General features: G+C 38.3%; 1 protein-coding gene across 6 annotated transcripts in view; it reads left to right on the forward strand.

The window, feature by feature from the left end:
- Positions 1-9430, forward strand: part of PHKB (phosphorylase kinase regulatory subunit beta) — a 267004-nt gene extending 257574 nt beyond the window's left edge. For 5 of the 6 annotated variants that reach the window (XM_040497929.1, XM_040497930.1, XM_040497932.1 and 2 more), the window contains 4 exons: positions 1685-1814; positions 5083-5190; positions 7756-7896; positions 8542-8679. In XM_040497929.1, the coding sequence (XP_040353863.1) occupies positions 1685-1814; positions 5083-5190; positions 7756-7896; positions 8542-8679 (517 nt within the window). Of the gene's footprint in view, positions 1-1684; positions 1815-5082; positions 5191-7755; positions 7897-8541 lie in introns of all 6 variants that reach the window. The other variant, XM_040497926.1, reaches the window with a different exon arrangement.
- The last annotated feature ends 15134 nt before the right edge of the window (positions 9431-24564 follow it).

Consider the following 24564-nt stretch of genomic DNA (forward strand, 5'->3'; position numbering starts at 1 on the left):
AATTCTAATCATGAGAAAACATCAGATAAACCCAAAGTGAGGAATATTCAACAAAGTAACTGACATTTCTAAAATGTTAAGTTCATGAAAGATGAAAGAAAATTGAGGAACTGTCACAGATTGGAAGAACCTAAGGGGACTTGGAAATCAAATGCAGTGTGGGGTCCTGGATTGGACCCATGACCAAAACAAGGACTTTAGTGGTAAAATGGCATAATTTGAATAAGATCTGTAACTAATAGTATTGTGTCAATGTTCATTTCCTGGTTCTGATAGTTGTTATGTACTATAACAGACTAGGGGAAGCTGAGTATACAGGAACTTTGTGAATTACTTTTTGACTTTTCTGTAAGTCTAAAATTTTTCAAAGTAAAAAGCCAAAAAATAAAAACAAAAGAGAGGTCCTCAAAAATAATTCTTCATCTCCATTATGAGTATTCACACACTTCTATTTTGTTGTTCTAAGTAAACATCTCCTTTTTATAATATTAATCGTGACTGTATAGAACTCTGAAAATACCATTTTTTCTGGTTGCCATACAAAGGGGATAGGAAAAAAAAATCAAATGCAGAGTACTGGGTATTCAGTTTGCACACCCATTATCCAAAGTAAAACATCACCAAGGAACCCCTACACCTCTGGGCTTTTTCTCTTTGGCATAGCACTGAACCGAGCCACACAAGTCTGGGCCTGCCAAAAAAAAATCTGTGCATCCAAAAAAGATGCCTCACTCATTTATGCAGTTTTAAATTTTTATTGGTCCTCTTCCATCAGAACCAAAATAATCCTTTTCAGTATACTGTCTCCTGCATAGTCATTTTCCTACCTAGAAATATTGTTGGTCACATACTTACCTTGTGGCTGATGGTATATTTCATTTGATGCTTGTTTTAATACCAAGTATAAAAAGTATATATCTGTTCCTAGCTTCACCTTTTGGAACAATATCTACTGTGTCATTTGTATGTTCTTTTCAAATTATGCAAGTTCTGCATCTTTAGCAATTTGTGAGTATTATATCTTTAAGATGTAATACTTAATCCATGGAAATAAGAGATCTAGAATTTTGGCTTATCACTATGGTGTGATTACTGTGACATGTAAGATTTTGTAGCTGATTTTTCAGCACTGGTACTTTGGCCATATTTAAATAGAAAATGAATGTAAAGTTTAAAGTTTAAAACAAGATATATTTCGTTAGATACATAATGCTTTTTTGAGTCTTCATTACTTATCAAATGTTTATTAATCATCTTTCTGGGAGGGGTATATAGGAGTGATCAAGCCATATGATGTCCATGCTTTCATGAAGTTTATATTTTATTGCATATAAGGACCACATGAAGTTATTTCAAAATTGGCTGCTTCTGTGTTTTTAAATGGAGCTTCTTTGCATATTAGGAAGTTATTTGATCACATAGTGAGCAACCTTATAACTTACTAGAGAATATCATTTTGCCTATTAAATTTTTTAAAATCTTGGGGATTTTCTCCTATCCTGCAAGCTCTGTTTTCACTATGAAATATTTAGTAACCTCTGTAACACATGGTAGATATGCATCATTGATGGATTTTGGCTTTTATTGCTTACCCTATTGGAACAATTAATCCATATTGAAAACACTGCTCTCTACCAGAACAAGCTTGTTTTTCAACTCTGAGGCATTTTCTTTTGGTCTACAGATGTTGGCTGAACAGGCGTCAGATTGATGGGTCTTTGAATAGAACTCCCGCTGGGTTCTATGACCGAGTATGGCAGATCCTGGAGCGAACTCCCAATGGTATCATTGTAGCTGGGAAGCATTTGCCACAGGTACAGCCCCATTATATTTGTATCATTTAAAGGGACCTAAGGGCATAGGGAATTCTTTCCCCCTCTGCATTGCAAATAACCTTTCTGCTTATCCCGGTTTTTAAGAGTGTTTAAAGGAAGGGTATCCAGATACCTGAAGGGAGGAAATACTAGAAAGTAAGATACCTAATCAGTTGGATTGGAAATATATTTTCCCAGTCTGAGTTACTTTAATTTTAGTGCCCCTCTATACAAAAGCCTTGCTTTACCAAATGGATATTTTGCTTAAAGTTTGTATTTAATCAAAACAATTTTGTGTTATTATATTTCAGATGTTTCAGGGAAGCTCTGTGTTGAAAGGAACCATGTGCCCAAACCTTTTGCCAAGCAACTGTCTTTCCCTTATTTATTAGTGAACTTAGGGTTTCTTATGTTGGCATTGCTATGAATGGTGATACTTCTTTACCACCAGGTGATAGTGGGCTAGTGCTAGGGGACCTCACAATTGGTAAAACATACATTCAGAATACAGAACCAAATCAGAACTAAGAAGCAAGGTGACTTAGTAATGCTATGGATAAGGAAAGGACTATGAATTTCAGTGAATGTGAAAAGTGTAATAACTCATTAGGTCAGGAGATAATCATTTAATATACTCAAGATATAATTTACCTTTGGTCCAAATGAATTAGTGCCCCCTCCTTCAAATGGTTTCCCAAGTTATATGAACTGGCCTGCTTCTTTGATTTAGTTATTTTGTTGAATACTGACATCTAACTCATTCTGCTTATACACAAACATGAATAATTAGGCTTTTTGGAAATGGAGTACTGTATTTGTTCTTTGTGTTGAAACATCAACCAAATTATTTTTGATGAAGGTCTTTATACAAATATAGTATTCTTAAATACACATACCCACACTCATTTTGTTTATACACACACAAACACACACATACATACATACACAGAGTGTTTCTGGAAGGACCCACAAGAAAATGGTAACATTCTTTTCTTTGCCGTAGGGAAAGGGAACTGTGGTTACAGGACACAGGGTGGGCTTTTCACTGAAAACCTTTTTTAACTGTTCAAATTTTGAACTATGAATCTATGACTTATTTTTTTTCATGAATGAAACCTGTTAAAAAGTATTCTTTATACTATTAACAAACTACTGAGTGGTTGTATTTGGTTGCCAGTATAGGTGCCCTGTTCCTTTCCCAGATGCTCTGTGATCATTGGGTGGAGCAGTACTGTCTCCTATGAGCAGGGAACAGGCTTCCATTATTCATGCTCTGCTTCTTCTGTTAGGCTTTGTGTCTACATACAGTGGACTATGGCAACCTTTTTGTTAGCTGTTTTCCCAGCCCCCACTAATACCTACCAGATTTTCATTTAATTGTCTGATTGCCCAGGCCACTTATATTTTGTCTCCTCTCTTTCCTAACATCAATAACAGCAGGTGCATGGGTGCATGTCAAGTATTTTTATATTTTATATATATATATATATATATATATATACACATGCACACACTTTCTTAGGTGCTCCTTTAAAATCCTCACAACAATCTTTTGGTGTAGGTACTTTATTATTCCCACTTGACAGATGAGGAAAATGAGGCCCAGCAAAGTGATTTTCCCAAGGTCATACATCTAGGAAGTAGCTGACCCAGAGTGTGACACCTATCCCCTGCCCTATCCCCTGACTTCTAAGCCTTTTGTCTTAACTTTTCTGCTATACTGCCTACCCTAAGTTCTTCCAGAGAGTGGGAAATAAAGCAAGTTTGATGTTTCTTCTCTAGATTTATCATAGTTGCACAATAGCTAGGTGACTTCTCAAATGAGATATATTAAAAGGAAATTGATATAAAACCATGACAGGATTTTCCTCAACTTCTGTAGCCCTACTAATCCCATTGCTAGACATATAAACAATTATAAATATTGTGTTCAACAAATGGGCTTCACTTTCCCCAAATTAGGTACTACCTGTAAACATTAATAATATGTTAGATTATATTGAATACAGAATACAGTAGATGGACCATAATGAATTACAGGACTGGTGCATTATTATACCAGGCCAAACAACTTTGCTGTTATTTGATTTCAAGGGAACTTTCCTGCTAGGTCCCATTTGGAGTAGTAAGTAGATACACATTGTTCTGAGGCTACGATTAAGTTCACTGTAAATCATCAAGGTAGAAGCAAATAAGTATGACTCATCATTTCTGCATCTCTCGTAATAAGCCTGGTGACTACATCTGCTTTCCAACATACAAACCTAACATTCAGAGCCTTCTCTTCAATCCTTTGAGAGTTATCCACCATGCCCAAATTTGGATTTGGATTTGAGTTTATTTGCTGCTTTCATTTGGTTTGTAAAAAGTGAGTGGAAGACTATGCAATACTCTCATTTTAAATGAAATATAGAGAGTAAATTCTTTTAGTTTTGCTTTTTTTCTGTGTTTTCTTGCCATTTCTACATGTAATGTTGTTTTTGCTTATTTGTATGCATTTCTATGCTGCCAGCTCAGAAAGGATCTGCCACAGAAATGATGTAAATCAGTAGCAAGTGACTTACATGGTAAAGTGTGACAGCAAGCATAACTTCTTGTGTTAATTCTGAAAGCAATATGTACTCTATTTGTTGTCTCAATTTTTGGCTGTTCCTTTTGTGTATTGAAGTGGATTTCCAAGATAGCCCCTCTCTCTTAACACTTGTATAGTGAAGATAACCACTAAAAACAGGAGGTTTAATTTATCACAATAGTCAGCTGATTGGCTTCAGTAGTTTGACATATATAAAATCCAGTCATATAGCTGAAAATGCTAAGGTTTTATAGAAACTCAAAAAGATTGTTGATTAGAAAATGAAATTCCTTGCTTCAGATTCCGTGTCTCCCTCTCTCTCTGCCCCTCCCCTGCTCATGCTCTGTTTCTCTCTGTGTCAAAAATAAATAAAACCATTAAAAAAAAAATTTTTTTAAAGGGGCGCCTGGGTGGCTCAGTCAGTTAAGCGTCTGACTTCAGCTCTGGTCATGATCTCACAGTCTGTGAGTTCGAGCCCCACATCGGGCTCTGTGCTAACAGCTCAGAGCCTGGAGCCTGCTTCAGATTCTGTGTCTCCCTCTCTCTCTGCCCCTCCCCTGCTCATGTTCTGTCTCTCTCTGTCTCAAAAATAAATAAAAACATTAACAAAAATTTAAAAAAAGAGAAAATGAAATTCCTCTGTTAGCTGGAAACCAGTGTAAGAATGCATGTTAATATTGAGTTATTGTTTTTCAGCAACCAACCCTGTCAGATATGACCATGTATGAGATGAATTTCTCTCTCCTTGTTGAAGATATGTTGGGGAATATTGACCAGCCAAAGTACAGACAGATTGTTGTGGAGGTTTGTATTTAGAAATGTAGATTGCTGAAGAAATGCTTTCTATCTGTTCCCTGAAAACTAACATAAAAGAAACTGCCCAAGAGACTAGGAATTCCACTCCTCACCTATCCCGATCTCCTCTAGTTGAGTCCTGGAGGATATAGCCATCCTTGACTCAAGTCAAAGTACGTGAACAATTCAGTGCCCTTCAATGGCAAGTGCATGAATGCCACTAAAAAACAGAGGAAACAACCTTATCCTGTTTGCTTTAATTTCAGGGTTTTTTTTTTTTTCTGTTTAGAGAAATGGCACATGACTATTATATAAAGTTTTAATTCAGAAAATTACAGAAAAGAAAAAAATTCCCCACACCCAGTAGCAATAGATCACTGATGTTGATATTTTGAGGGACATCTTTCCAAACATCCTCTGTGAACAGAGAATACATGTAATTTTGTACTGTATCATTATTTTATATAAAGTTAAATGCTCAAATACACACATCCATGCACATGTATACATGTGCTCTTTTGCCATTTGAAAACATTATGCTGAATACATAGAGAATTCCCATAATGAATGGATTTAATACATAGTCCATCTTCACTTTGTGTCTTTTTCTGGGTAGACTTTGTGTCTCTTGTGGGTAGGCAACATGTCTTAGTGATACAGAAGATCTCAGTAAATGCCAAACTGGTTGTGGCACCTGAAATGCAGCGTGTCTGGACCTACAGCCAGAGTGGAGTGAGATTCAATCCTATCTCAGATGTGCCAGGATTCAGAAACAGTATCAGCAGCATGTGGGAAGTCAGGCAGACTGGGGTCAGAAAGAGATGGGGTTATTGGAAAGGTGAATGCCTTCCTTGTGCTGTTAGCCTTTCAGTGTTTAGTGCCCAGCATCTGGGACCTACAATGAACATGGAGGTCCTTCTTGTTGACCAAAATGAGGGTCCCTTTGCAGAAGAAATTTTTCTTCAGAACTAGAGCAACACTTCATGTTCTCCTGGCTAAATCCCTGCCCCAAGATTTTCCACATTTTGACACCTGAATTTTTCTGAAAGTGTTGCCTTTGGTTCTTTCAGGTTCTGTTTTGGAAGCATTTAGTTGAAGTACAGTCAGGAAGAATCCCAAATTTGGAATTATGAGGTCTTTTTTCCTGTTCCATATGCAAAGTAGGAGGCATAATAAAGATCAGAAAGTCTTTACCAAGCATTGTGTACTCAGACACAGTCTTTGTGTATAATGGTTTGTCATCTAAAAAAAAATGTCAGTGGGGCACCTGAGTGTCTCAGTCAGTTAAGCGTCTGACTTTGGCTCAGGTCATGATCTCATGATCGGTGAGTTTCAGCCCTGCATCGGGCTCTGTGCTGACAGTAGAGCCTGGAGCCTACTTCAAATTCTGCATCTCCCCCTCTCTCTGCCCCTCTCCCACTTACACTCTGTAAGAGAGACAGGGAGAGTTTGAGAGAAAGAGACAGTGGAAGTTGGAGAGGGGCAGAGAGAGAGGGAGACACAGAATCCGAAGCAGGCTCCAGGCTCTCAGCTGTCAGCACAGAACCCAACATGGGGCTTGAACCTACAAACCATATATCATGACCTGATCTGAAGTTGGATGCTTAACCTGGGTGGATGCCACCCAGGTGCCCTAAAGAAAAAAAAATTAAAATGAATGTTAGTACTTAGGATGAATGTATGAGATAGACAAACAATAGGATGATGCATTAAACTAAGACATGTAGACCAAATAGTACTCACATCAAAGAGGTCAGAGTTAGGTGTATTTTTTAAAACATAACCATACCCTGAGAAACTACTGTGATGTCACAGTATTATACTCATTTTAGGGTGCTGGGCTCCAAGTCATTTGATTAGAGGCTCCACTGAACTCTCACCTGCCTTCTTTGGCTTTGCTGCCTACCACCTCTTCTAGGGCAGCCTCCGCTCCACTGGACACTGGTTTTAGTGTTTTGCCAACAAGGATTAATGCCCAAAGGCAAGAATGTTCAGGCACTTTGGGTGAAGAGGGTACTATGTACTACAGACAAGATTAGGAAAATCATTTTTCAAAGTTCTTAGTTTCATTTAAGTAACTAAAAAACATTTCTGCTCAGCTATAAAGATATATACAATGAAAAAAAATGTGCAGTTTCCAAACAGAACTTATGCTACTAGTTTTTAAGATTAGAAAGATTCCAGGAGCGCCTGGGTGTCTCATTCGGTTAAGCGTCTCACTTCAGCTCAGGTCATGATCTCTCAGTCCCTGAGTTTGAGCCCCGCATTGGGCTCTCTGCTGACAGCTCAGAGCCTGGAGCCTGCTTCAGGTTCTGTGTCTCCCTCTCTCTCTGGCCCTTCCCCTCTCGAGCTCTGTCACTCTCTCTCTCTCTCTCAAAAATAAATAAACTTTAAAAAAAATTTTTTTAAAGATTAGAAAGATTCCATTCACAATGATCCAAAAACCTGTCATCGTGCAGAACACATTATGGAATATGAGGATCATCCATTAGTCTGACTAAAGAATGAAAACATGTCCAGGCTGTGTTGTTTTTATGGTTCATATAATTGGCTTTCAATGTCTGTCTCTTCTAGTTACTAATGGTTGTATCCATTGTACTGGAAAGAAACCCTGAGCTAGAATTTCAAGACAAAGTAGATCTAGACAAACTGGTGAAAGAAGCATTTCATGAATTTCAAAAAGACGAGAGTCGACTAAAGGAAGTTGAAAAACAAGTAAGTGTATAAAACAGCCTTTTATAGAGTTTTTTCATTGTCTCAACTCTTCAAAATATCCCTAATCTCTTATCATTTAACTTACAAAACAGATTTATAGAGTGCAAAATGTAGTACTCGAGGGGCAGGGAGGAAGTCTGGCTTATTTGAGGAATTAGTGGTACGTTTTAGTTAATTACTAGTCAGTTCAGCTATGAAGCTTTGACTAAAAAGAAAACTAGGAAGACATAAATTTCCTTTATATAGTTAGCAGTTAAAATTGTTTTACCAGAAAGGAGCCATAGATTCCAGAAGGCTACAAAATTAAATTCTGGGGAGGATGGGAATGCGTAACAGGCTACCTTGGTGCTGTGTATACTACTAATATAGTCCCTTCCAGGCTCTCTGTTTAATATTTTATGCTCATCTGTAAAAAGGTTCTTTAAGTAAATAAAAATTATCAGCAAAGAGAATACTGAAAACATCTGTCTTTGTTTTATATGCTGAAAGGATGCCTTAGGAAAATGAAAGAAAAGCTCAAGATTCTGTTTTCCACAAGGAAATCTTTCTGTGAATTTATTTTCCCCCCTAGGCTGACACTGATTCTACCTGTCAACTCTTTACAAACAAAAAATCAAACGATTTGCTTACTGTTTTCCTTTGTAGGATGACATGGCTTCCTTTTACAACACTCCCCCACTGGGAAAAAGAGGAACATGCAGCTATTTGACAAAGGTTGTGATGAATTTGCTGCTAGAAGGAGAAGTCAAACCAAGCAATGATGACCCATGTCTGGTTAGCTAGTGAGAAAGGTGTAAAAGGCTCTGTTGAGACATGTTGTCTAGTAGTGTGTTAAGTTTTGTGTTGAAACTTAGTTCAGGCCACCATTAATGTATGGACTGAGTATGTTGGTGAGGTGGTTGCCATGTCCTTGGCAGAGCCACTGGACCTCTTGCACTCCATAGCCAATCTAATGGTAAGAAATGCTGTAACTAGGTGGAAAAAAGTTCTGATGATTATTATGCCAACTACAATAATAATCTTTACTGAATGATAGAAATAGTTTATGAATTGAAAGTTCACTACTGCATGTTTTATGATCAAATAACTCATCAAAATGAATCTTTGCTCTTTGGACTAAATTCCCACCTTACTGCCATTAAAATGAATTTGTCAGCTAGTGATGCATACTGGATATTGAAAGAATGATGAACTTAACTTAGTATCATTGTTATACTAAAAAAGATATTAAAAATCATAAAAGCAAATCTGCCAGCTAATGTTTTGATTCTCAAAAACTGCATTGTTGATGAAATTTTAGTATACAGAACTATTGTACAACTTTTACCTTATAAACATGACTATAGTTGTGTATTTGTGCTGACTTTAGGGGTTGGACTAAAATACAGTGTAATCTATACCTGATTAGACATTTTTCTTTGAGCTCTTACTAAAAATATGGCATATGTAAGATTTTTCAGAAGTATGGACTGTTAACCTAGTTTGTACTAGTAAAAAAAATTGAAAATCATTAAATTTTACTTCTGAATTAATGAATATATCTGGATATATCTTTTTGTTCTCATGTTCACGATATTAAGTTTATTACTCCTGAATATTTCCATTTAATCGATCTGGAGATAGAATGGAAGAGAATATATGGTACCTACCATTACACATATTTTGCTCTGAAATTTACTTAAGCAAACTTTAGTAAAACTAGAAAATAGATTAAACATTTAAGTTTTATCAATTTATTTCCTTACTGAATGTTATAGTACAGCCCATTAGTTTGAGCCATGGACCCAAGGAAAATCATTTTTCTGACCATTCTTATTATGGAACTATCACCGGAGAAGTAAAACTTGTTACACAAAGAATGCAGCCCATTTTTAGAGTCTTGAAAGGGCCTAAGAAAGATAGGACAAGTAGCTTCAGTAACAAGTCAAATTGATATCAAATAAATGGATGTTTCAGCACATGGGAAAAATTGCAGAGTCAGGCACGTTTCTCATAACTTTGAAGTGTACTGCCTGGATCTCGCATAAAAAATCATATATGCACTGGTTGGCAAAATTGAGAAGAATGAGGTAAAACCTAACCTTATAGAACATCTTAAGGAGAGTGATATGACAAAGAAGATAATTGCTTCATAAATTAAGAGAGTTTATGAAAAGATAATAATGAACCTTGTTTATAAAAACAAGCATACAAAAAACCTTAAACTGGAAACCCATGGAGAATTGAGGACTGACACTTCATAGCTGGAGAAACTGGAAATAAGAAAAAAAAACCTGGAATATTTAATATTTGCTGAAACCTAATGGAAGGAAAGTGTTGTATTTTTAAGAATTTTTAAAAAGTCTGATAAGCTGAGCAAAGTTGCCATAAACCTGTCACTGTCTTTATTGAAATCAAACATCGAATGCAAATGTATATTTCCTGAATGAGTTTTAGTTTCCTGCTTATATGTTATATATGCAGAATTCTAGTTTTCCCATGTTGCTGAAGGCATTCAGAATCTGTGACATATGTACCAACTTTGTATTTAGATGAAACTCAAAATTTATTGTACTGAAAGATATGATGGGATCAGTAATCCTTGATGTACACCTCTACAGAAGCCAATGTCTGTTTTCTTTTTTTTTAAAATATATGAAATTTATTGTCAAATTGGTTTCCATACAACACCCAGTGCTCATCCCAACAGGTGCAATGTCTGTTTTCTAACTAGAGAAGCAAAATATAGTGAGAATTAGAACACAGAACTCATATGAATTTTAGAAGTCCCATTTGACCTACAGAGCTAAAATGTTTTAACAGCTGTACGAGAGACTGACTGAAAATATTAGCACATTTATCCAGGCATGACAAGATTTAAATCTGATTTAAAGCTTCCTCTATCACAATGGCAGATTCACTGTGTAAGTTTATTGTACTAGCAACGTCTGTTGGAAACTCCTGACTGAATATCAAATTCAACTACATTTCCAGAGCTATCATTTTAAGAAACATAGTGTTTTCCAGATTTCCTTCCATTTTATTTAAGTCTGAAGAAGTCGTATTTCAATTTTAAAAATCAGAGTGTGGGATCATCTTGATGTCATCCGCAATATGTGATAAACTTGCAGTGCCTTATGGACACCAAATAACATTTCTAGAACACCTGAATAAATTTAACTTTTCACCAGAACTCTAAAGAGTAGGTTCAGACATGCTTGTAGCCCTTCATGAACATGCATATTAAATAGATGGCATATAAAAGTGTAAGAACACAGTTATGGCAGCACAGAGAGACCACATCTAAATCAAGGAGAGACTGGAAGTAGCATGTTAGTATGCAGCCAGATCATAAAACTACTCTATTTTAGAAACTAAAAACATGAATGAGAAATGAGGGAGGAAGAATCAACAAAACAACACCAGCAGCTTTCAAACAGAGGAAGCAATACAACCTCATACCATAAACTCTGAAAAGCAGCAAGAAGACAAAAGACTCCTTGGAATTTGTATTTGGCTCCTATACTCTTGGCAGAAGCTGTACAAGGTGGGGATAAGGCAAGTAGATAAATTATGAAAAACCTAATGCATTTGGAGGGAATCAGATAAGGGAGTCAGTGTCTATGGGAAAAAGACAGAAAATGTCCTTCCAGGGTGGAAGTCCTTCCCCTACTACACATATCACCGTCTGGCATTAATCTCCCACAGTGCTGCTGCCAACCCACGTGGTATCTGTGTGAGTTAGAAAAAGGCACCCTTTGGGGGCATACTCAACCCTGTGGGCACAGGGCTAAACACCTTTGTGAAAAGGAAAAAGTCCTTTCTCTTAACAAATATAACTCCATCCCAGGACATGTGTGTCAGAGAGCCAAGTGTAAACTGGATTTCAGTCCCCCTGTTGCCCTCTCAACTGAGCACCTTTGTGCAGTGCACGAACTGCATGACTGCCATAGTTGTGCTCCCCAAGGAAGTAAATTGCTATTGGGAGTGGCCATTTTGATTTTTCATCTGCGAGGGTGGTAGATGAAGAGCAAGGGTGACCACAATCCCCAGAACCAATTATCTATAAGAATACATAGTTGAGAACTAGTACCACAGACCTGTGTTTTGTTGCCTGAGAGGGAGCTTATGGGCAGTGGTGATTAGATTTATGACTACCCTTTTTTTTCCTGAAGTTGTATTTTATTTTTTTACATGTTTCTTTTGAGAGAGAGTGAGTGGGGGAGGGGAAGAAAGAGAAAGGGAGAAAGAGACAATCCCAAGCAGGCTCCATGCTCAGTGCAGAGTCCCACACGGGGCTCAATCTCACGAGTATGAGATCATGACCTGAGCTGAAATTGAGTCAGATGCTTAACCGACTGAGCCACACAGGCATCCCTGAAATTTTGTTTTAATACTATGAGACCTGAATTCACTCTGCCTAATCAAGGGCATATCCCATTTCCAAAGATGGTGCCTTATAGTATGCGATTGTTCCTCTAAACTGGGTAAACTTAGGCACTTACTGCCTGAGAAGGAGGGACTCAGCTGGAAATAGCTAGGAGAGAACAAAAGAGCTCAGATTGGGAAAAGGTTCAGAATACTGCCCACACTGTATCCAGGTGTCCACAAAGTTGCTTGTGCCAATCATGAGAAAGATGGAAAGAAGCTACCTATAAACTATGTAAAAATACTATAGAAAAAAAAAAAAAAAAAGAACAGATACGGAACTCATTCTCTATGCTCAATGCTCTCAAAGAAATTAAAGAGAAAAGGAATTGAAAGAAGAAACAAAGACAAAATAAGACAACCAATAAGATAGAAAAATAGAGCTGACAAAACAAGTTTCATAAATTAGAAACAGCAAAGAACAAAATATACATAACTGAAAACTGAATTGCTGACATACAGGGAGAGCTTGAGATAATTCAGTCAAATACTTATTGAGCATCAACTGTATGCTGGACACTGTTCTGGCATGGTAATGAAAAAAAGGACAAATTTCCTCTCCTCGTGGAGTTTATGTTCTAGTTGGTGTTGGGACATAGTAACACATAGTAATAAATGCTATGAAGAAAAATAAGACAGGAGGGGAAGAGAAAGAGTGACAGACATTATTAGTTTTCCTGTGGCTGTGGAAAGGTCTTACTTCATAAGAAATAATCAGAGTAGGGGTACCTGGGGGGCTCAGTTGGTTAAGTGACTGACTTTGGTTCAGGTCATGATCTCGCGGTTCAGGCGTTAGAGCCCCACCTCGGGGTCTGTGCTGACAGCTCAGCCTGGAGCCTACTTTAGATTCTGTGTCTCCTTCTCTCTCTACCCCTCCCCCACTCACACTCTGTCTCTCAAAAATAAACGTTAAAAAAAAAAAAAGAATCAGAGTCACTGCTGATGGAAAAGGATCTACACGGGGGTGGAGAAGGTTGATCCAACATAAAGAAAATTAGTATCCATGGGTACAGAAAGCTACGATTGACAGAGAAGAAAAAAAAATTCAAAGACAAAAAGTTTTTCCTAAATAAGGAAGAACTTTCATTGTTCTGGAAAAATTTGATGCAAAATGAACGACACTGACACATCTTGGAGAAGTTAAAATAAAAAAAAAATCATCTTCTAGGGCTCAATTTCACACCAGTTCAACATCACACAATAAGGGTGGTCTAAGATTTTTTTTCCCACCTAGTTGTAAAGGCAAAGAATTCTTAAATATACAGTAACTCAGGAATCATAACACTGAGAATCTTTCTTGAAAATAACACTTGACGAAATCCAATAAACCAAGAGAATCAATGTGAATAGTGCAGTAATGGAGAAAACATAATACATAAGAAGTACTCATAAATTGTTAATCCATTAAAATATAAAATTAACAGTAATAACAAGGCAATTTACAGTTATAGAAAAGAGTCACCTGAAAGAAAAACTTTGCAATTTAAAATGATGTAATTAATGGACTGGGATGAAAATCATACAGAAGGCTAACAAAACTCGGTAGGGGCTGAGAAGGAAGTATAAGTGAGTTAATTTCCTTGTTTTTCACAGAAAGACATATTTTTCACTTCATTTTTTAAAGTTAATAATCAAGAAATAAAGTTTTTTAAAGTTTACCATTTGAAATACAAGCAGTTTTAAATTACCAGAAGGTGCCTGGTAGGAGGGGTGGGTAGCATTCAGAAAATTAACCATCTAGCAAAAGATAGAAAACAAAAATGACACTGTCCAGATCCCTTATCATTGCAGCTCTCCACTTTAATGTCAGACCACTTTTAATTAAAAGTAAAAAAGCATTACATTTGTACTAGAATTCAAATGGCCTAAATCTGTATACAAAACTAAACAACATCATGGCAGAAATTTCTGGCCGTCCATCAAAATCTATTCTCCACTTCCATAGTAACAGAATTACAGCTGTGCATATATGGCTGCTCAGATATACCACACATTCTATTACCCCACAGGGTATGTCCTTGTGACTTTAGTGGAATGTTCTTTAATGAGATATGAGCAGAAGTAGTGCCACTTCTAAGCCTGGTCCATAAGTCTCCATGCTTGCCCCCTCTACCCTCCACCCCCTGGCCCTGTGCTCCTTGCCCATTCCTGTGGGCTGGGATGACTTTGAACAAGGTTAATGTGGTAGCCATTTGTGGAAGATGGCCAAATTGCCTCCATGTCAGTTCCTGCCTAGTGGTGGGCCAGTTTGTACCCCTTCACTCCCCACTCTGCTTACTCTAACACCTGTCATTGACCACTGAGCCAGCATTCTGTCAGGACACAGAAACTATCCCAGTTATTTAGACAGAAAGAATGTAATGTAAAGAATTGTTTAACCAAATATAAATGATGAAACCAAGTATGTGTATGAGCCATTATATTTATTCTAGCAGTTCACTCTAACCAACGGCAAGATACATAAAGTGTCTGAAAATGCAAGGAGAAACAAAAACATAATCAGTAACTTACCTATGACCAATGAAATCTGAAAACAAATAATGATAGCATAGGAATAATATAATCACTAATATATATTTAATCTGTATCCAAACCACTGTGATTATACCTTCTACTTTCCCTCAAACATTTTGAAGCTGACCTTATTCCAGGTACCAAAGAAAATCTCCATGCATTTCAAAATTAGAAATAGTGAAGACTGCATTCTTATGTCTGACAAAAGAAAAAAAAAAGCCACAGTTTAATAACCAAAATAGAAAAGAATAAAGCCAACCTCTTGTAAATTTTGAAATTCTAAATTGAAACCAAATTGAAATTTCAGAATATCAAATTACTACATATAAGATGGCTATGACTGTATTCAGACAAAAATTCATGGTTCTAAACATAGTACTAAATAAGATTGAATGGGCGTGAAATACTACAAGAAATCTTAAAATTAAAGCAAAATAAGGAAAGCACAAGAAAGAAAATGATCAAGTGAAACTAATTCAAGAACGAAAAAAAGAATAAATCCAATAGCTGGTTTAAAAACAAAAAACTTTAGATAACTATACCACCAGTTAGCCTAATCAAGTAATAATAGGGGCTAATAATAGCTTACATTTCCTGAGCATGTAATGTACCATGCATTGGGCTTAGTTCTTTATATTAAAATGTAATATGCATATATAACATATAAGCATATAGTGCTATATGTATATTATGAAGTAGCAGCTATTAGTACCCTCATTTTACATATGAGGAAACTGAGGAACAGAGATTAAGCATCTTTTCCAAGGTCCCACAAATTGTAAGTGACTGAACAGAGTCCAGATCACAAAATTAGAATTTAGAAAATTGAAATAATTATTTCACAAATGTGTAGGAAATTAAAAATTTTTTAATGATATGTATTAACATTAGAAAATTCTAAAATTTGTAATATGACTGGTTCAAAGATGCTTTATAAAGAAACAAGCTCATCTACTTTTTTCCCCTAGCCTCTGCCCACTTTACAACAGCATTGCTTCCTCTGTGATGTGTAAGGTGTTGACTGAACAACACAGTGGGAACACAAGGGAGCAGTTTTTCTAAACTGCTGGAAACCCTGCAGCTCTGAGAGAAGTACATTTACACTGGAATCTGGCTTAATCCTCCTTCCTTGCAAAAAGATCATCTGAGACATATCCATGTGACAGAAAAGGCAGGTCCTAGTTACAGCTTGCTGAAATCATTGAAGGTTGCTAAATAAGTACAAAAGTTCACAGCATGAGTGTATTTCACTTTCTTTTTGAGCCCACAATAAAATGAGAACAAAGAAATTCAATAACATCAGTCACTCACCATCAAGTGAACACCCTGCCATGTTCCTGTGTTTGGTAGAGAAATACAACATGAGGTGGGTAATTAATTCTCCCAACTTGTGCACTTAGTACAGTGAACTACAGGGGCAGGTTTAAGTGGCAATTTTGGTTCAAATACTGGCTGAGCCACCAGTAAAGATGACAAGTTCATAAGTGGTTTGGAATATTTAGAGAAGTGTATGTTTTCTGAGTCTGAGAGTGGGTGCTGTAATCAGAAATCTTTCATGCGGCACGCGTTCCCAGCTCTTCAGATTCAATTGTTTTTTGATGGAGATAGTGCAAATTATGAAAGCACAGATCACGCCTTAGAAATTTGGCAGCACAATGAAGTTTTCCTTCTGGTCAACTTCATGCACAAGTCTGAGCTGAAAAGAAGCAGGATGATTCCACCAGAAAAGAAATGTTCGAATCTGATTTTTTCTACTACTTCCTTATCCTGAAAAAAAAAAAATAGGAGAATGACTTTCCAACCTTTGAAATCATTAATCTACCCTCAATTAAAGAGACTCTGTTTCATTTAAAAGACATTTTTCTGGTTTTGCTTTAGTCGGTGTTTCTTATTGACCTATGTTAGAGGACAAAGTATAGTGTAGTAGTCAAAATTCCTTGACTCATGTTTATTTTCCCCCAATTTAGAAGTTCACGATTGCCAATTTCATCCCCATGGTCAATATTTTTTAACACTCACCTTGCACACAGCCATTTCCTGGTCTCCAGCTTAGCACTGTGAGAAAGGACAAAAACTGGGAATCTGAGAACTTGGTCTCCTGCCACCGGTCTCTCATTTTCTGGATGTTGTGAACCACTTGACTTATCACTGATGCTCTCTGAACTTCAGTTTCCTTCTCTTTAAAGTGACTGAGTTGGGCTAGATTTCTGCAAAGGCCCCTTCAACTTTACCATTTTATCAAATCATCTTATATTTGTGTAACTGTATGCATCCCCTTTCCTTTATACCTTCACTCCCTGTGTTGCTAGGTGCTGTTTTTCAAAGAGCATCTCCATTCTCTTGCCTTAAATATCACCTCAGTCCTCATAAGTCTCATAAGTCTCTCTCAAATATATATATAATGAGAGAGTTGCATGATTTGTCTCATTTAACCCAAACTAAGGTACTGTTATTACTCCTATTTTACAGATGAGGAGACTGCATAATTTCAGATCTGGGCTCTTATCTCACTACATTTATTTGCCTCACTTTCTTATACAGCTGGTTTATTTTATTTTTTAAGCCATCTGTCTATCTTTTTTACAATAATGGCTAAGAAAAAGCAAGTTGAAACAGTGTCCTCTGTTGATTTGGCTTCTGCTCCATTACATCCCTCCTCCTCACATTAATGGAGCCCCCAGGCCAATTAGGGGTAACTAGCTCTCTTTAGAACCCAGGAGACTGGAGCTTATCTCTTGGGGGGGCGTACTTCCCTAGTCCAGAATTCCCACGGACTGGTACATTTGATTGACAGGGACAGCAGAGATTGACATCTCTTCCTATCTAAAACTTAAAACCTTTTAAGATCCATGGTCTCATAACCAAACATGGCTTTGATTTAAACTATGGCTTTTATATGGTATGAGCAGGAGGTGATGAGATGGAAGTCTTTCTTTTTTTTTTTTTTTTTAATATGAAATTTATTGTCAAATTGGTTTCCATACAACACCCAGTGCTCATTCCAAAAGGTGCCCTCCTCAATACACATCACCCACTCTCCCTCCCACCCCCCCACCCCCATCAACTCTCAGTTTGTTCTCAGTTTTTAAGAATTTCTTATGTTTTGGCTTCTACCTGTGCCCTTTCCCTGATCCTGGTGAGGCCCGACCTGGAGCTGAGACTCCTGCTAAATGTTCTCATACTCCCATATGTCCTTTTGGGTTCTTTTGTTCTTCCTGGGCTCCTCCCCGGAAGGGGATGTGGGAATCACTTTCTTACCCTAGAACTATACCACTGCCAAATACTTGGACTGTATCCTCCACTCACGCAGTTTGAGGTCTCAAGTCTAATTACCATTCCCTTCTAGCCATTGCAAAACTGAATGTAAACACTTTGTTCATCTTGTAAATAAACCTTCAATGACTCTCTATTTTCTGACTTTTTGAGTCTGTCCAGGCTACTTACAGTCTTCAAAACAGACACAGATGTGGTCTCCTTGCCTGATATATACTTCTCGTCCTTCTCTCTTATTTTTTTCTTCCATCCTCATGACCCCTCCTCCTCCTAATAGTCTCTGTCTCGGCGTGCCCAAGGATGCCACAGATTCCACACAGTTATTGAATATAGACTCTCCACTGGTGCATTTATTATTTCATGAAGCCAATGCTTTCTTTAGATGGAATATAAGCCTTCTGCATCCTAGCATTCAGTAAAGGCTGAATAAATTGGGTGTCTCCACCCACTACCAAGTAATAATAAATTTATTATGAATGGGATTTTTTCCAAAGGGAAATGTTACTGTCTGGCTGTCTGAAAATAGGGACTAAGGGCTGTTTTGTAGTTTTATATATGACTGTTCAGCAAGAGAGAAATTCAGTTTACCTGTACATGTTTATCTCATCTAGAAAATTAAAGGTAAAAAAATGTAATCTCAGTGTTTATGAGAATTACTGATGAATGACTATAGTCATCTGAAAGCAAAAAGCTGAGAATTCCAACTTTGTAAAAATAGCTTTAGACTCACATTCTGAAACTGGAAGGTTTTACGCAAATTAATAATACAAGTGATTTTTCAACTTCTATTGAGCAGGGAAGTAAATAACTAGAACTAGCAGAGTCAGCAGTTAGTTAAGTGGTTCTCCCAAATGCATCAAGTGCAGGGCCATTAATTTTCTCTGTTGTGGAGGTGGAGGATGATCTCAACACAATTCCTTCTACTTTTGGCCCAGTGCCCCGTATCCTTGACAAGAGTTTAGTTGGCAACGTTTGGTTAAAATACATTATGCCAGTGAATTTTTCCTTAGATTCTTTAACTAAGAAGAGACCCAAGGCAGCAGCACATAGTATTAGCTGGAGCAAACCCTTGCCTTTGTCACTTGCTTTACTATGAAGTGGAGGGAACACATGTTCATCCATAGGTCTTGGCTCCTCTCTCCTCATCAGATGCATGAGGGAAACCTCAGAGGGCCACTGTGAGGAAAAAGTGGGGTGATAAATGAGAAAGTGCACTGAAAAATAACACTGTAATATATAGCATATTGTCATTGAAGTTTCTGGATATAAAACAACAGGTCTGCATAGTAGTTATTCCATTACACAACTTATAAAATGAAGTTTCAACTATGTACAGGGAGACTGTTTTGTTGCACACATGGGAGACTGACTTGAATATGCCCATTTGGTACTAGAATAGTGACTACATAGGCCTTTGGCCCAAAACTCCCATGCAGGCCGGAGGTCCATATGAATCTTTGCCAGATGCTTCCAACATAATGATTCATGACAATATTAGCCACCTGTTCAAGGACCTTTCCCAGCCACCATCTCCTTTTACCCTCATAATCACTGGGCCCCTGCTCTGGGGTGGTTCCCCTCCTCCTAAAGTGGTGGCCCAACATGGAGCCCAGGTCTCACCACCACGCAACCACACTGGAGTTGCCCCAAAGGCCATTCCACCTGAATTCTGTGATTAGAGAAAGGGGGCAGCTGCCTCTATCATAGTTTAGGCCTGAGGTTTTATGAATTTTGTAGATCTGAGGGGCAGCAGCTATTCTTCTCTGTTGCCACTGTTCCATTTAGTGCCTATCTTGTTGCCTTTGGGCAACACTGACACAAACACCATCTCTCTGGAGTGATATTATGCTCCCAACTCTCCTTTTACCACTTATTTCATGTCAATTGGTCTGCCCATGGGACCTGGCCATTTGTTATCATCCTGAGAAGGTGAAGGACGGACAATCTGAACTCTGAGAGCAGGAAGAATGGTAAAAAGGTGCTTTGACGTGTGAAGTATATACTGAGGTCTCAGCTGTGCAAGAGAAAGCCTTTGGGCAGGAAGAAGAAGTAGGGTCTCCTATGAGGTTTCTGTTTCCAAAACACATGATTAAAGAGTGCACATTCATGCATGCGTGCGTGTGTGTGTGTGTGTGTGTGTGTGTGTATGTGTGTCCGCAGGGAGGGGGGTGACAGGCAAGAAGAAATCTCATCCCACAACCAGTGCATGGTGAAGAGCAATTGATACCCAATGAGGCTTTTTTAGAATGTCGTTTTTGCTGCCAGCGCAGCATGGCTCCATCTCTGGCTATAGCTGAAAGCAGGGTTTGCCTCAGGCTTCTCAGGACATAAGCAGGTTTCTCTTTCAACCCCAGCCAACCCCTGCAGCAATGCTGGGATCTCACCCCTCTGGTCTTTTTAGGCACTTTACCCATCAGTCATCTCCTTTCTGTTCTACTCTTTACTGAATCCTTATTAACATTAACATTTGCTTACATTCTCCCAGCTTACAAAAACCTTCCTCCCTCACCCCACATGGCCCTTCATCCACATAACCTTTCTTCTCTTTGCTTCCCATCCACAAACAAATTTCTCAAGACAATCTGCACATATTCTATTTTTTCACACTCCTGTCTCAGAAATGACTCTTACTAAGGTCTCCAATAATTTTCATGTGACCAAGTCTAAAGGACATTTTTTTTAGGCTTCATCCCTTCAGCAGTGTTTAAACAACCTCTCCTGCCTGAAAGCACTATCTTCCTTTGGTTTCCAGGTCACTACATCTCCTGGTTTACCTCCTCCTCCCTGGAAGCTCCTTCTCAGCTGCTTTAACCAGCTCATCCTCTTCTATCCACCCAGGGGAATGTTGGCATTCCCCTTTGGCTTCACCCAAGACCCCCTATTCTACTCTGTTGTCTCCTCCTGGGTGGTCTTGCTAGGACATCAATGGTCCAGAACCTACTATACGACAATGACTCCTGTGTTTATATCTTTAACCCAGATCTCACCTCTGACACTAGACCCATATTCAACTACCTACTTGACAGCTCAGTCTATGGACACTTCATCATCAGTATATCCAATATCAAACCTATAATGATCTCTCTCCCAACTCCTAAAATCCTGATTTCTTCCAGTTTTCCTTCCATAATCCATATATCCAGCCATGGAGGCATCATATTTGGAATTCATCACACCCATAGTCAGTTACTAAGGTCTTGCAATTCAGGTCTCAATAGATCTTATATTAACTCACTGCTCTTGTTTCCTTTGAGTTAGGCCACCATCATCTTGTAGCTGAACTAATGTGATACACTCCTAACAAGTCTTTCTGTTTTCTCTCTTGCCTTCCTCAGTCTGTTTTCTAGCCATCAGCAGGGGATGTACTTTTGGGAATGAAAATCTTAAAGGGGGCTTGGGTATTGAGGGGAGAGCAGGGAGACTTGAGACTCTTAAAAAGTAGAAAACCAATTGTTCTAAGATAAAATTCAAAATTATTTTTTGTGTTTCTCAGATTCACCACAAAGCCTTTCTCCTGTTTTCTCTGCTGCCTCCTCACTTCACTCCTTTTGTCAGGCTCTCTCCTATTCAGCCATCAGCCCTCAATTCAATTGTCATTCTGCAGGAAGCCTTCTTGGAGCCCCAAGACCAGAAAGCTCCTGATGTTTCATGCTTCATTCTCTCAAGGACGTAGAAGCAATGATCACAATTGTAATTCAATAATTGATGAAGGTATTAGCTCCTTAAAAACCTTACACTATCCTAAAAAAACCTATTGTGGTGATGGTTGAACAACTCCATGAACATATGAAAAGCCATTAACTTGTACACCTGAAATGTGAGAATTGTACAGTATGTGAATTATATTTCAATAAGCAGTCTTTAAAAAAAGCCTTACATGAGAATGAAAGCTCTAGAGGAGGCAGGAAACTTGTCTATCTTGTTTATCATTGAGAACCTGGCACACAACAGGGTGCCTTGCACATAGTGTGTGCCTAAATATTGGTTGAATGGTGGTGTATAGTGTGAGTGGATAGCAGGGTTGTTCTTCTGAATGGGTCTGGCTTTCTAAATGTTTTGTGTTTTCTTTAATGTGGGAAAGAAAGGTTGGCTTTGATCTATTCCACCCTAATTATTTTAGCACTTTTTACGTAAATGCCCTTAGACCTCTGTCACGCAGCAAGGGAGTTTTTGCATTTACCCCTCTGAAAGCCTGCGCCTGGTAGCACCAGGCCAACCCTATACCTGCAGATATAGTGAAATGGTGTCAGGTGTCTCAGTCCTCCACACAGTGTTCTTACCTACAGTTCCTAGGGAAACACAGCTGATTACTGTCATTATCTTTACTGTTTTACATCTCCTGACTGGTTTCTTTGTTGTTTGGTATGGCTCCACAGAGGTGCCACACACATTTATGTCAACACTGAGGAAATTCCATAACCAATAAATCAATCACAGAGGGAGCCATCAGAGAGAATTCCGACTGACCAAAGACCCTTCTTTCTACAAAGCATTAACCTTTATTTATTTTAGAATTATTCTAAAGGGAACCAAACACAATGAGTCTGACCCCATTTGCTTCCATCTCTTTTTACTCTCCTTTCTCTATCACTGACTCCAGATGAAACAAAATATGCTCCAGTGAGCATGCTCATGGTTTGCATCATAGCTGGAAAAGCTGCCTTATTTGTGTTCCCTGGGTGAGCATGTGGCAGCCTGGGACAACACCAAAATAGACGTGTAAGAAGAGTAGGTAGGTAAGTGTACTTCAGAAGGAGATTCCAATTGCAACTTTTCTTTTCATCACAAATCCCTTTCCCAAGCAGTGCATCACTCTGACTTTGAAATTACTGCCTGTGCAGACTGCCTGAGACCTAAAAGACTTTCCAACTGAAGCCCCTTGTGGCTTGTTTATGTAGGATATTAATGGGGCTGATTGCAGGATGCATCTCTGGGTAAAAATACCCACCAATGAATGTAATAGTTCTGGGGCGGGAAAGCTAGAACTTCTGTTTTTTTTTACTATATAACAATTTCCTACAAATTACTTCTGTCTTCTATCAAATGCCATCCAGGAGCACAAGGGTTGGGAGAACTGGAGTAATGACTCTGGTCAAGACACATGCAGGAGTCTCCATACAATACTGCCAGATTGCATATTTCCACATGTACTTGCCCAATTGCTGAGATCTTTAAAGATTTATTTCTAGATTTTTAATTGTTGTGAGTCTCCTAACACAGTCATTCATTCATTCAAAAATATTGATTAAGCACATTATAGGCACTAGGGATCTAGTGGCAAGCAGGACAAGGGAGGTCTCTGTCCTCAAGGAGCTTACATTCTAGTGTGAAGAGACAGAACAATAAGGCAAGAAATACAATAATGTCAGAGATTAAGGATAAAATGAAACAAAACCAGGACAGTGATTAGAGAGTTATGAAGGGAGAAACAATATTTTAGGGAACATCAGAAAGGCTTCTATGAGCAAGTAGAATTTGAACTAAATGATGGGAAGGCATCAGCCATCCTGATTAGACAGAAGAGCAATTCAGGAGGAGGGAACTTCAAATGCCAAGGTTCTGGGGCTGGAACATGTTAGTTGTGTGCATAGAACAGAAAGAAGTCCAGAGTTGCTGGACCAGCGTGAACAAAGGGGAATGGGTAGATGTGAGTTTTGAGCAGGGTTGGAACTAAATCAAGTGGGGACCCTGCAGCCCTCAGCTAGGGGTTTTGTGTTTAGTCTAAGTGCTGTGGGAAGACATTGGACAGTTTTAAGCAGTGAGTGTAGGGGATGATGTGAATGCCTCGGAGTGAAGAAGAATTTGGAGGACTCACTGCAGCCTTGGAAACACAGGCACAGCCCCTGGTAAGGCCAAGGCCAGTTGATGTTTGTCCAGCATCTAAGCCAAGGGCCAGAAATACTAGCTCTCACTAAACCATCTCCTTTGGCACTGGTTAACCAGTGGGCCTTTAAGTTGAGACTAACTTTAAGAAAACCCAACTAAAAATCTTGTGTCTTTAGCTGTGTATTTCATCAGTGCCCTCCATCCTTTCCAATTTGTTGTGGCAACTTATATTGGATTCCCAAACTCAGGTGCTATTTCTTTTTAATGAAGAGGCTCTGGCCTTAATTAAGATGACTTGGCCACATTTGCAGAGTTAACATTCTACCTTTAAAACCGCCGTCACCAAATTGCTGGGTGCCTGAAGCCAGCCAGCCACCTCCAAAAGCTGCTTTTCTCTATGCCTCCCTGTCAGGAGATGGGTAGACACCTAAGGGCTTCTGGGGACCTCTTATTAAAGTGCTGGACAAGGCTCTTCTGTGACATTTGTCATGGTTCTTAGAAGCAGAGAATTCTCAATTAGCCATGTAGTCTGCTTTTAGAATCTAGTTCAAACATCATATCCTCAAATACACTAAATTATAATTTTTTCTGCCAATTACAGATAAGAGATCCAAGCATTTTAAAACATATTGCTCTTTTCTAGGGGAG

Source organism: Herpailurus yagouaroundi, unplaced genomic scaffold (genome assembly GCF_014898765.1).
Source record: "Herpailurus yagouaroundi ecotype Mexico unplaced genomic scaffold, PumYag 190, whole genome shotgun sequence".
Taxonomy (NCBI): Eukaryota; Metazoa; Chordata; class Mammalia; order Carnivora; family Felidae; genus Herpailurus; species Herpailurus yagouaroundi.